We start from the raw sequence: 13,531 nt of genomic DNA, 5'->3' as shown, positions 1-13,531 counted from the left end.
TGCATATTGGGCCCTCTGTACCCCTCAGAAGGGAGTCCCACACAACTATAACCCACCTTTTCTTCTTTGTGGGGGTGATCATGATACGGGGTGCAGGCCTTTCTGGCCTTGGTGCTACCTCTGGTGTAGCTCAGCTATCATCCATATCCTCCTTTGAGTGGCCTTCCACAACCAGAGCCTCGTACCTGTTGCACAGGGGCACTTGGGAAGGCGAGGTGGGAGACGAGGAGAAGGTTTGCCTGCCACACCAGGTGCGGACTTGCTTCCATTTACTTCTCCCTTTTAGGCTACTGCCTTCTGCCTGACAAGGGGAGGATACAGGGTCCCCTTCACCTTGGTTTTTGTCTGTTGGTTGTCCCTGTTTCTGTCTCAGGAAGGGCAGAGCTTGGCTCCACCAGTCTCTCTTTCTCAGCCTCTCTGATGCTCCTTAACCTTTCCACTTCTTCATGTAGTTCTGCCACCAGGCTGAGCAGATCATCCACCTGGTCACACCTCACACAGCCAATCTCACTACTGCCGTCCGCTATCAGTGATAGGCTCTGACACTCCCTGCAGCCTGAGAGCTGGGTGGCTGCATGTTTTCGTGGCAGCTCTGTCTGGGTTGCCACATGCCTTCTGGCGAGAACAGAGGTTAAAGCTTTCTGCTGGGTGAGTGCTATGGCTAAACTTCTTCTGAAGGGGTGATGACCACCAATGGACTCACCTCTTGAGCAGGTAGAGTGACTAAGCTCTCCATGTGCGCCCTCCCACGCAACTGCCACACTGCACTCCAGGTCATTAGCGTTCCCTAGGCTGCTTTTTATAGGCGTGGGGGGTGGGCACCGTTGCTCTGGCAACGCCCAGGTCTTGTCAGCGGTCCCGCGAGAGCTGTCGCCTCGTGGCTGGTCCCTTCCGCTCTCCTGGCGCTTCCATGCCTCTGGAAGGTCAGCAAAACTCCCTGTGCGCCTAGATCTCCGGACTCACCGGAGCAGCTCTCTTTGGCGACCCAGCATCCAGGAGAGCAGCTGCCCAAAAGCTCAACCCGAGGAACGTGCTCCCTCACCTGTGCTCCTGGGGCAGTTGCCCCCCCCCCCCCCCGACAAATCCCCTCTCCTCTTCCCTGTGTTCTCACCATTCCTGGGGTCTGTCCTCCTCCTCCCTCCCATCACTGGCTGGACACTGTTGTTTGTGGGGGCAGCAGCTCTGGCCAAGTTCATGCCTCTACAACTGACAGCAGAAGACCATGCACCCGTGGCTGTGTTTGCAGTGGTGGGAGGCACACTGCAGTTGTTACACAGCTGTCCCACTCTGCAATGCTGAGGACTGGTTTGACAGAGGATCGTGGCAGCCCTACACATTTTAAGCTGATTGCTTCTTGAAAGCTGCTTCCACCTTTCTGAAGACTCCATCGCAAGAAGGGAGTGAAGTAGTCTGTGAAAGGGCAGTTTAGTGGATCGAGAACACAGGCAGATTCCCTTCTGCCTGCGAGAGAAGTCCACAAAAACAAGAGGAAAAAACCCAAACTTAGTTAATTCGAAGCAACATATCTTACTTATAACTGCCAATCAGCTTAAGAAATTCAAACAGACCTAAGTTTAGGCCCCATGTGCTATTGCTCACCAGAGGTAATACTTGTTACCACAATTTTTCTATGCAGCATCATAAAATGCCAAATAGGACTGTGTTTCTTTCAAGTACAGGCTGTTCTAAGCAATTGGTTGAGTCTTACTTGTAACACCTGACAAATAGGAGGGATGCATTCATCTCCCTGTGTCTTGAAGAAATCAAGGAGAGATGTTTATCAAGGAAATGAGTAATGCTTTCAGAAGACTTGGAAATATACATAGCAGGTTCCAGCACAGGTTTGTAAAAAAATTAATTAGCAGTGAGTGGGAAAAGGAGTGATGAGTGTTATTCTCTGTGCTGCAGTCTTGCTAACTTAATAAAAGTGATTGAACTAGAAGATCCCAGTGAAACACCTTATAAATTAAGTGTTTCTCCAGAAATGGAGCTGTTCATTTCACAGCAGAAATGATCAGGTATTCTGAACTCTATCATGTTTTGGCTCCTAACACCAGTTAGGTGTCTGGCAAGACTGTCAGCCTCCCCTAAACTCTTAGCTTGGTTTTTTATCATCAAAAATTAATGGGATTTTGGAGCCCAGTTTATCCATCTAAGCACTGCTCTGTTTCTGTAAGCTCCTAAAATATGAAAATCTGCCATAAAATAATTAGTTTTATTCTAAATTTTAATGAAAATCTAACAATAAAAATTTGGAGAAGACAAAATTCAGAATTTTTCTAGAAGGTTTCTTTGACTTGCAAGGTCTCCAAGCAAGCTGTGAAACAAAGCAAAAATGACATCAAAGCAGTGGGCCTGGTAACCCTGGTAAGGACTACCACATAACTATCTTTTCCAACCCATGTGTCTCTTTTAGAGCCTGATACATCATTGAAGAACAGAACATTTATAATTACAGACAGTAAACCATAGTTTTAATGACTGACAACCTGTCCAAAGAGGGATTGGAAGCTCTGCTTGCTCCTGGTTGACCACTTCAAAGGGCTTCCACACGCACAGCAGAGGGGCCTGAATTGCAGCCCCGTGTGACAGCAACCCCCTTCCCACCACAGCTTCAGCAGTGGGAGCCCAGTCCTGCATCTCTCATGCAGCTATTTTCCTTAAGATTCACTCCCAGTTTCCACAAGCACAAAGCAAAGGAGAATTATGCCTGCCAAATTCCTAGCGATGCATCAGACCCAGAGCACTTTAAATTCGCTAGGTAGCAGTAACCAAAACAAACTACTGGGAATTAGCCCTTCAGGTCACCTCTTAATGTCATAGGGCAAGTGATAACCACCACAACTCAAGCTGGGCAACCAGTGAGTGCATTGGGCCAGTTCCCACTGTAGCTAGCGGTGATCTTGCCAACTAAAACCAGGGCAAGAAAGTTCTGGGTATAAACAGCAGCAGAGCTTTTCAGAAGAATTAAACCTTTGCTGTAACCAACCAATACCAGATGATCTCTGCTGGAGAGCAACCACTTCCATGGTTCAAACATCTCACAGAACATTTTCCTTCATACATCAACACACCAGGAAAGTAATCACAAGGTCTTGTGCAGTGCTAACAAAGATGATAGAGTGTACTCAAGCAATAAGCATTGGCTTCCTCTTTGTGAAAGCTCTGGGCTCAGAGCCCATGGTAGCAGAAATCAACAGGGACTACTGGGTAGAGAGACAGCTACAGGAAACAGCATTGCCCCTACAGAATCAACAAAGCAACCCGCAGTCTTGGACATGCAGAGATGTGAGCTCTGCTTTTCCTAGATACTCTGCATCTCACAGCAGGCAGCTACCAGAGCAGCTGGCACCAACTCTGCAGCTTCCCTATGGATGCTTCTGCAGAGCCCTTACTCATGAATCTATTTCAGCTTGTTCTTAAAACAGCTCATATACATAGGAAAAAATCCCCAGTTTGCTCAGCTGGTGCATTTGAAATGTTAGAAACATCACTGAGGCGATAAAGCTTTTCTTTCTCTTTTTTAATCCCTTCTGTTAAAAAAAAAACCCACCCACCCGATCAGAAGCTGTATTTCTTCTCCCTCTCATGCACACAAACACTTTTTCTGTTGAAAAAGCTCACCTGCACTGCAATCATGATCGGTGGGATCATATGTCTGTAGGTAAACATACACAGCTATCAGGCACCCCTGATAGGTGTTACAGATAGGTGTTACAGTATCAGTCAAGTTCAGAACAAAATCTTAAGTTTCCTCCCTAGGTCTGGGGTATACCATGCCAAGCTTGTTCAATCACTCTGTTATAGTCAACAGCACTTGGACATCCATGCCTACACAGGGGCTGAATTTGGGCTGGGCCACTGTTCAGCTGGAGTAGGGATATAAGTCAATTTAAAAGCCTGGTACATAGAAATCACCATGTTTGATGTCCCAAAACAGACACCCACTCCAATTAGTCAACACATCCCACGCAGTTACAGGGAGACCACACTCCTTATGTGGTGCTGCCCTGTAGAGGCAAGGTGGCAAGGTCTGCTCCAGATGAATCCCTCCATGGAATACGTGGTGTTGAAGGTGGTGCTAAGAGGAACAGTGTCTTTCCAAGAAAGTTACTTCTTTTTAGAGTGAAAGCAAAGCTCCAATGACAGAAACAAACCAGTGTCTTGCTTATTTCTCATGTGACGTGTCAGGGCTATGTTCTGTCCATGTTTGTTTCAAGAGGAATTGCAGGATGTCATCTGAGAGTCCGGGTGTTCTGTCTTCCAACATGACTTCTTCAGCTGGCTTTGAAAAACAAGTAGTAGTGGGGTGGTTTGGAAAGATCTTACACCCATCTCTGTTCAAGACCACCTGGGCCATTTGCAGGCAACGTGATGCGTATTTTGTTCCATCCTGGTCTGCTAGCTCTGAAATCTTCTGCGACAGACATCGTGATGCAGCCTCATAGGTGGGATCTGATCTGTCTGGCCATTTTTTGCAATACATTTTGTAGAAGCCATCAAGAGATTTCCTGATGCTGGTATCTTCTGCACTATCATGTTCATACATCCATGAGAGCGCAGAATTGTTAGGTTCAGTGGGCTCACACAGCCCTGCTTTTGGATAACATCTCACGTTTGCTCTCTCAGAGCCTCCAGCAGAAAAGTCCACAGGAACTGCAGAGGGTACATTGCTCTCTCCTGCAAGTACAAGATCAATGAAATTCATTAGTTACCAGGTCATCCCTGTGGCAACATCTTTTTTTGTCTCCTCTCACTGCAGTCGGGCAAACAGGCTCTGTTGCAGGGGTGAGCTAAGTATTGCTTTAAACTTGGCTAGACTGCCAGCGGGGCTTGCTGCATAGATTCATATAAGATAGGCTGTATTTGGGGATCTCACAGTTGTCCCAGCCTCAACCCTCTGCAGTGACTGAACCTACTTGGTGGCACAGACCTCCTGGCTCATCTCGGTCACATTTCCAAAGAGGTGGAAACTGGGATCTGCTGCTGCTGGAGATGAGAGCTCACCCACAGGCAAGTCTAGTTTGCAGCTGAAGCAGTTCTGCCTCTGTTTTTCCCTTCATCCCTAGGTCTAATCCTTCCCTTTTAATTATTCTCAATTTTACTCCTATAGCTCAATGCGCAGTCCTGTTCTCCAGCTTTCAGCCACATCTAGTACCTCCAAACCAACGTTGTTATGGTGAGTGAATAGAATTTGGGAATGGGGCCTGCAAAAGAGGACCTTGTGCTTCCCCATTAAGTCCCATTTTTGCAACCCAGCTGCACTAAACGTTCTCCCCACATCCTGCAGGAATTTTTATTTATGTAAAGGCCAAGGACTCATTCTTGGCTAGCTCTTCTCCTCCTTCCTTGCTGACCCACATCTCTGGATAACAGTTAGGGCTATGGTTTTCTTCTGCTCTAATGCAATCAAGGGGGATGCTTTCTACTTGCACATAATTAATACAGCATCAGCACAGAGAGTCTTGGCAATGACGTGACCAGGATGATCAGCAAGCCTCACACAGCTTCTACTATGAAGAGCCTCCGTAAAGGGACCTTGAATTGGCCTCTGGTACCCAGGGAATGCCTCTAACTGCAATGTCATCTCCAAGCCTGCCATGCCAGCCTGTTTGCCAAGCACCTGAGTCACCGACAAGAAAATTTTCCAGGGCTCAGCCAGAGGTTGCACAGCCGTCATCTGCAAGTTACATAAGCAGGATGCAAGGAGTCAGAAAATAGCTTGGTTTTTTCTAATTCTGTGAAATATGAAGCAGAGTGCAGTCCTTCATTTTGGTAAGAGACTATGCTCAAAGGAAATCTCAGTGCAGTGGCAAAAGGCTGTTCTTTCTCGCCCAGTATACGAAGAGCTACCCTCCCCTTCCTGAGTGGTCCGAGATTCATTAAAATGAAATTAAGATGTCTTTGCAGCCATACTGTACCTTGCCTCTTTCCTCCTCTCCCTACTTTCTATCTTTGATCTTTCTTTTTAATTTCACTTCATCGCTGATTCTGCAATTTTAAATGGAAGTTTTCCTCCTCTTGCAATGTGTCATTTCCAATGCAGTACAAAGAAAAGCTTAGTGGCCTTCTTTTAACATTGATATATGCCATCAGAGTAGCAAATCAGAGCTAATCAAAGAGAACAGGTCCATTTTGCCTTAATAATCTTTCAGCCTTGGTGCCTATGCTAAGTTAGAACTGAAGCCTCATGCATCTCTGATAATTCTATCAAGTGGCACTTGGGCTCAGGCTGCTGTGGCAATTGCAAACCCCTGTGCTGTGCTGTCATCTTGCTACTTCTTACACACAGCTCACAGCTGTATTTTGTAAAAGAGCAGCAGCTGCCTTCAGCTACAAATCTCAACACCACGTGATCCAGGAAGAGCAAAATCCGGTTGGTTTCATGGTGTCAGAGGAGACCTTTGCAATGCTGTTCTGCCTTTCTCCCACAATCTTAGATTGGATATTAGGAAAAATTTCTTCACCAAAAGGGTGAAAGGGTGATCAAGCATTGGAACAGGCTGCCCAGGGAAGTGGCTGAGTCACCATCTCTGGAGGTATTTAAAAGATGCGTAGATGTGGTGCTTAGGGACATGGTTTAGTGATGGACTTCCCAGTGTTAGGTTTATGGTTGGACTCGATCTTAAAGATAACTTTTCCAACTTCAACGATTCTCTTCTATTCTAAGCGAGTATGACCTATAAAGCAGCAATCCTCTGTTGAAGCACAATCCACCAAAGAAGTGACCGGTAAGTATTCCAGGGTATGTTTTGGGGTTGAGTTAGTCAGAAAGTACTCAATTATATTACTGGGTGAACAGTTTTCTTTCAGTTACTGATTGAAATTTATGTATCTCTATTTTTCAGCAGTAGGCCCTACCTTCTTAGGGGATTACTTTTCCAGCAAAGCCTTCTTAAGGCAAGACATGAAAAGTTAGACACAGAATTCCCAGAACCAATCTATATCCCACAAAGTTGCACCTTTCCTCAGCTTTCCTGACAATTTCCCAATACATTCTCAAACTATGTGCCAAGACTGATCTTTGCAAATACACTCAGCCCTTTTCCTCCCTAAAAGATATCAGTCAAGGTAGAGGTCCTTCCTCGACACCCTCTAAAGAGCTGATACTGCTTTTGTAATGCACAAATCTCCTGAATGATTTATAAACCACAGGGCACGAGCTCAGCAGCTGGATGTCTGCAGGGTCCAGAGAGGGCTTCACAGGTGGGGTGCACGTACAGCACACAAGCACACCAGATAGGCCAGCAAACATGCTGCTAAAGGCAAAGGCAGCATTAAACTAATCAATCCCTTTCCCTCTCCATGCACCTGCACCCCTCAAGAAAGCTGGGATTCCCTGATAGCACACAGCAGCATTGCTTCAAAGCTTAGACCTCTCTGGTCAGCTGTCAGCAGCAGGAAAAATGTAGTTTTGTAAACTCTTTATCCTTCCATGGCAAATGTAACAACACAGCTGTCACACACTCTTGTGTTGGTTTGACCCAACACCTACAGAAGTCAATACAAAGATGAGCAAGTGAAAACTCGCACTCCATTCGCCTGTAATGGAGTTTCATCATTAAAGAATCTGGCCCAAATTATTTTTAGCAATTTTCACTCATCTATACTACCAAGCATGTGTTAAAGGAAAAAAACCCACCCAACCAAACAAAAAAGCCCCAAAAACTGAAACAGGTCATTACTCATGTCGATTTCATTCTCATATGATGGATAATCATCAGTAAGAATGTATATTTCATCCACGCCTCCACTCCATGCTAATTGAAGTTCAGCATTTGCAGCTTATTAGTAAAAGACCTGGGGGCTGATAAAAGGATATTCTTTGTCTTTTGTGGTGGGTTGATCCTGGCTGGAGGCCAGATGCCCACCAGAGCCGCTCTATCACTCCTCCTCCTTAACTAGACAGGGGAGAAAAAGTATAACAAAAGGCTTGTGGGTCAAGATAAGGACAGGGAGAGGTCACTCGCTAAGTATTGTCACAAGCAAAACAGACTGAACTTAGAGAGAAAATTCACCTAATTTATTACCAAGCAAAACAGAGTAGAGCAATGAGAAATAAAATCAAATCTTAAAACATTTCTCCTCACCCCTCCCATCTTCCCGGGCTTAACTTCACTCCTGGTTTCAAACCACTCCCCCCTCAGCAGCACAGGGGGACCGGGAATGGGGGTTATGGTCAGTTCATCACACGGTGTCTCTGCCGCTCCTTCCTCCTCAGCGGGGAGGACTCTTCTCATCGTTCCCCTGCTCCAACATGGAGTCCCTCTCACAGGAGACAGTCCTTCACAAACTTCAACACAGGTCCCTCTCACGGGCTGCAGTCCTTCACAAACTGCTCCAGCATGGGTCTCCCATGGGGTGCAGACCTTCAGAAGCAGACTGCTCCAGCTTGGGTCCCCCACGGGGTCACAAGTCCTGCCAGCAAACCTGCTCCGGCGTGGGCTCCTCTCTTCATGGGGCCACAGGTCCGGCCAGGAACTTGCTCCAGCGTGGGCTTCCCATAGGGTCACAGCCTCCTTCAGGTGCCTCCACCTGCTCCGGCGTGGGGTCCTCCACGGGCTGCAGGTGGAACCTCTACACCTCCTCATCCTTCCTCCATGGGCTGCAGGGGGACAGCCTGTCTCACCATGGTCTTCACCACGGGCTGCAGGGGGATCTCTGCTCCGATGCCTGGAGCACCTCCTCCCCCTCCTTCTGCACTGACCTTGGTGTCTGCAGAGTTTCTTACATCTTCTCACTCCTCTCTCCGGATGCAAAAGCTCTCTCTCTCTAAGTGTTTTTCTTCTTCTTAAATATGTTATCACAGAGGCGCTGATTGGCTTGGCCTTGGCCAGCAGTGGGTCTGTCTTGGAGCCGGCTGGCACTGGCTCTATCAGACACAGGGGAAGCTTCTAGGAGCTTCTCACAGAAGCCACTCCTGTAGCCCCCTCCGCTACCAAAACCTTGCCACGCAAACCCAATACATTTTTATAAACCTGCTGATGAAAATTTAAAGTCTCCATCTGGTACAAGCACATAACCCCACTGCCCAAAGCACGACAATCAAATCCTGCTTTGGACTTCGGCCACTTTCAGTGATGCAACAACTCTGCAGTATTATTATTTGCACTTCTACAAAAGCAGCTCATGTAACAGTTTGAGTCTCTGTACAAATGGGTTCAAGCATACATAAAGTGTAAAATAAGACATCCCTCAAACAGCAGAGCTTCTGCACTGCTGGCTTTCTGGGGAAAGAAATTTCCCCCAATTCAGGTGGGCAGTGATCCCTGCAGCTGCTAGTGCTTCATTAGAGCTGGTGTTGCTGTGATCTCTGTTGGTCCCCGGCAGGGGCTTAGCTGGATGCCAACAGCTGCTAATTCTTCAGTTACAACATTTGTAGCTGGATTTGTCCGAGCCTCCTGCCTTCTCCCACACTGTCTGGCTGCCTTCCAGGGACCCTGCTTATAGGGCGTGTGGTTCCCCACCTGCCCAGTCTACAAAGTCCCATCCTATTATCAGGGTCTGGGAGACTTACACTTTAGATCCAAGAATGGGAGAGCTAAACCACAGTGTTTATCATCAGCAGTTCTGTGAAAAGAGCAATTACATCCCTTGTTTTAGGGCAGGAATCATTTGCCCTAGGGCTTAAGAATGACTCATCCCTGACACAGATGGAGCTCAAGTCCAAGCCCACCAAAATGAATGCCAATCCCATACCCACCCCAGAGCTGCACTGGCGCTCTCAGGTGTTAGACGCTATTGGAGTTGCCACGTTCAACAAGGGCAGCTAGCCCCATCTCTAAATGGTTTGAACCCTTGACCTCTTTCAGCCATTTGATTCATCACATACTGAGGCTAACTTGGAGCAAGGGCAGAATTTCTCTGAGTGCCTCTATTGTGCCATCCTAAATAATGGCCAGAAAACTATGAGACTGAGAAAAGCAAATAATTTTTTGTTTTTTTTTTAATAAAGCTAAATTAATCTGGAGACATACAAATTGCCCTTATGTTCACAGTAGTGACTGAAGTTCAACCAGATGTTGGTTAGATGATGCTAGAGCACATCCCTATGTTGCAAAGTCAATGACAGGACCGTTACCCAGAGTATCTCAGAGTGACAGAGATTATTTAGGTACTGAACTCTGAGATGTGTACTGAGAAAACACGTGTCTGCTTCCTGCTACAGCCATCCTGCCAGCTGTGAAGGCCTGAAGAGACCATTAGGATCAGCTTGTCTGACCAAAGGTCCCTGAACAAAGATTACCAGAGAACTGAGCAACACAACAGTGGAAAGGAAAAAACAAAGGAAAGGAGAGAGCTAGATGAGAGAGAAACTCTTTCCTTGGGTGAGATTATTCCAAAAGTCACCAATACTTTACCTACTCTCCCTGGGAGTAGATGGGGCTGAGTACAACTGAATACAGCTTTTTTTCTCAGAGTAGCTGAGAGCAGAAGCAGGATACTTATTCTAGCTGAGCAGACAAACTCCAGCTATGGATTCCCATGTCAGAGCTTAAAATATTGCCTTCCCTGAGGCACCACCATGATTTTATGCCAAGTTCAAGATCTGCAAGAGACCACAGATCCTGCCTCTTGGCACATCACAATTAATTGGTGCTCCCAAACTTTTCCTGAGAGGAAAACAGAGTACTCTGCTCTGTCCGTCACAAAATCAGCCACTTCGTGTTCTGGACAACCCACCTGCCCTGGACACTGCCACCTGCACCTCAGTGTGCTCCTTCTACTCACGAGTCTTCTCTCCACTGTGACTTGTTACAGTTGAAGTCAACACATTCTTGACATCCATAGGCAATGATGAGTCATACAAGAAGGAAAAATGTTACCAGTTGTTTTGGTTGATGGTACCCATTAAAAAAGGGCTATTCAGAAGTTCTCACAGATTGCATCATTTTTCTTTTGCCATCAATCTGCCAGCATGTACCTGGGGTTAAAGCAATCATCCACAAGTAAGACAGGGTCTCTAATTTTGTGGTTACTATTAAGTGATAAGACAAGTGAATACAGATGCTATCCCTGCGGGTTGCTACAGCCCTCTCGCCAGTCCTGGAAAATCCCTTCTTGCCTCTCAATCAGACATGTCCATATGTGCATGGGCTTGAGCAGAGCTCCCGGCTGACAGCAAATCTCTGCCAAATCACATGATTTGAGGGATGCGTCTGTCTGCACAGGTGGCAAGAACAGGTCCCACGTCGCAGCACAACTCCTTACAAGCCCATGCACCTTACAATTACATGTGCTGAGCACCTGAGACAGCTAATGCAGAGAAAACCTTTTTTTTTTTTTTTTTTTCCACCTGGCTGACTTCCAGTGGGAGTGCATGTATCATTGTGGTAATGCAATTCCGCTCTGCTCTGGGAAGAAAGAAGAAATTTAGGGAGAATTCAGGAGGAGTTCATTATACCCCAATCTCACACAGCACCTTAGCTTGCCAGTAATCACATACCTTAGTACTCAGGCATTGCAAAGCTAGACATTTTGAGACCAAATCCTATTGCCCTTATTTGCATTAATAAAATTTCCATTGATTACAACAGTTAAAAACCCATGTGTGAAGTGCTGATTACATTCCTTTACATGAACTGGAATAGATTTGCATTGTATGATTTCCATTACTAACATTTAAATTAGAATAGCACCAAAAAACCAAGTATCAAAAAACCAAGTATCATTCTGCTAGGTGCTGTACAAACACCTATCACTTCAAGCAAATGACAGATCCTATAGCCTTTCTTGTACAGTATTGAAGAATTGTGGTAAAGTTTACAATTTCTCTGCACACATTTCTGCCTTGCAGATAACAGCTGTTTTTTTCTTGCATCGCTGTTTGGGAAACCTTCCGGCATTTAAAGCAAAGGGAAAATGGAATTTTCAATGACATTATAATTCAAAAAGACTGCTGTAAGCAGAGGAAATTTGTTCCTTGTATTTAAATTGTGAACTGAAAGTGAAAATAAGAATATAGTAAGCCTTGCTACTATGCTGTCTCCCTCATGACACAGAAACCAGCTTTCTCCTGCCATAATATGCAGTAGGCTATAGCTCACAAGACAGTATCTGTGAGACTCTGCTTTACACATGACATAACCAGCTATATTCTTCATCCACCAGCCCACGGGAGAGGCACATGTCGCTGTGTCCAATTGCTGAGGAACTGGCTGAGAGCTGTGCAAATGCTGGCTGCTCTGTCGGGAGACCTGGAGGAGGTGAGCGTGGGAGGGTGAGCAAGAGGAAGCAAGAAGGGAAGGAAGAGGCTGGAAGAATTTGGGGACTGAAGTAGAAAAGGGAGGCAGCGATGGAGGAATAGCACTGGGTATAGCCCAGTCAGGCCCCTTGCTTTTTTCTTCTACCTGCTGCACATTTGTGGTGTGAAAAGTTGAGAGGGGCTTTAACTTGCGTGGGATAAGACATAAGCAGTTAGTCCGGGGAAGCATAAACCCTTCCCTTTCTGTCTAACTCCCTTAGGAATTTGATATTCAAGAAAAATAAAAAGCCTGGCAAATGGTAAAGTGCTTTTGAAATGCAATAAGCAGGCACAGTGCATCCCCCTAGACGCTCTTCCAAATGTCACACTTGGTATTAAGCTCTGCCCTGCTCCGAGAGCTCACAGCTGATGCCTGCTGCGTCATATTTTTAAGACAGCTGGAAAACTCAGCTAAAAGAAATCTTTCAGAGAACGCACTAGTTAAACATGCTGGATTTAATAAACCACAGAGCAAGTCAGCTACAATATGAACTCCTACAAATTAACACTCCTTATTTGCTGAAAGCTAAGAGATAGGCATCCCTTGTCATCTCACAAACCTGTTCCTAAGCAACCAGGCCGCATGGTCCAGGGCAATAGGTATGGGCAGAAGCAGCGGCAGCATCATAAATACCATCACTTATGGCTGTGTTCCACAAGCCTGCTGACAATATATCCTCAGCCAGGCCCCTGAGCAATGAGCATTGGATGTAACTGTCTGTGAACAGCTGCTGCAACAGCACAGAGGAACATCTCTCATTGCAAAGATCCCAGGTATCTCTGAAGAGATGGGCAGCAACGTAACTGGGGTGCCTAAGATTTTATTTTTACAAGGCAAGTTCCTGCCTTGGAGCTCATCATCATTCTAAAAATAGAAATAGCAAAGTTAAGAACTCTTCAAATAAGTGTATTTAGAGTGGTTTAATTTGCATGACTCTGTAGCCAGTAAAACCCCCTAAAGCATCCTATTTGTCTCAAATTGTGATTTTAAAAAAGCTTCTTAAGATCTAAGGTTAAAGATTCTGCTATCAACAGTAACCTTCCTCTGGAACATAAATAATAAAAAATCCTGTTTATGTAGCTGAAAACATCAACTGTTAATTAAAGTTGTTATCCAGCAGATGAGGGCATCAAGGGGCTGTATTAAACTGCAACTATGTGCTGCTTTCCTATTACATATACAGTCTTCGGAAACTGACAGCCAGACTCACCTTGTCTATGTAACACTAAAAGCACCAATTTCCAAGAAGAAACTCTGACAAGGCTTAAGCTAATTGCTCAGCTTCC

General features: G+C 45.8%; 1 protein-coding gene across 5 annotated transcripts in view; it reads right to left on the bottom strand.

Moving 5' to 3' along the window:
* Positions 1-3,538: 3,538 nt before the first annotated feature.
* Positions 3,539-13,531, bottom strand: part of SHLD1 (shieldin complex subunit 1) — a 78,222-nt gene continuing 68,229 nt past the window's right edge. For 4 of the 5 annotated variants that reach the window (XM_054820649.1, XM_054820647.1, XM_054820648.1 and 1 more), the window contains one exon: positions 3,545-4,680. In XM_054820649.1, coding sequence (XP_054676624.1) covers positions 4,169-4,680 — 512 coding nt within the window. In that variant the 3' untranslated portion in view covers positions 3,545-4,168. Of the gene's footprint in view, positions 4,681-13,531 lie in introns of all 5 variants that reach the window. The other variant, XM_054820646.1, reaches the window with a different exon arrangement.

The sequence above is a fragment of the Grus americana genome, chromosome 3, assembly GCF_028858705.1.
Source record: "Grus americana isolate bGruAme1 chromosome 3, bGruAme1.mat, whole genome shotgun sequence".
NCBI classification, from domain to species: domain Eukaryota; kingdom Metazoa; phylum Chordata; class Aves; order Gruiformes; family Gruidae; genus Grus; species Grus americana.
The sequence above is the reverse complement of the archived record's forward strand: the minus strand, read 5'-3'. Positions and strand labels throughout refer to the sequence as shown.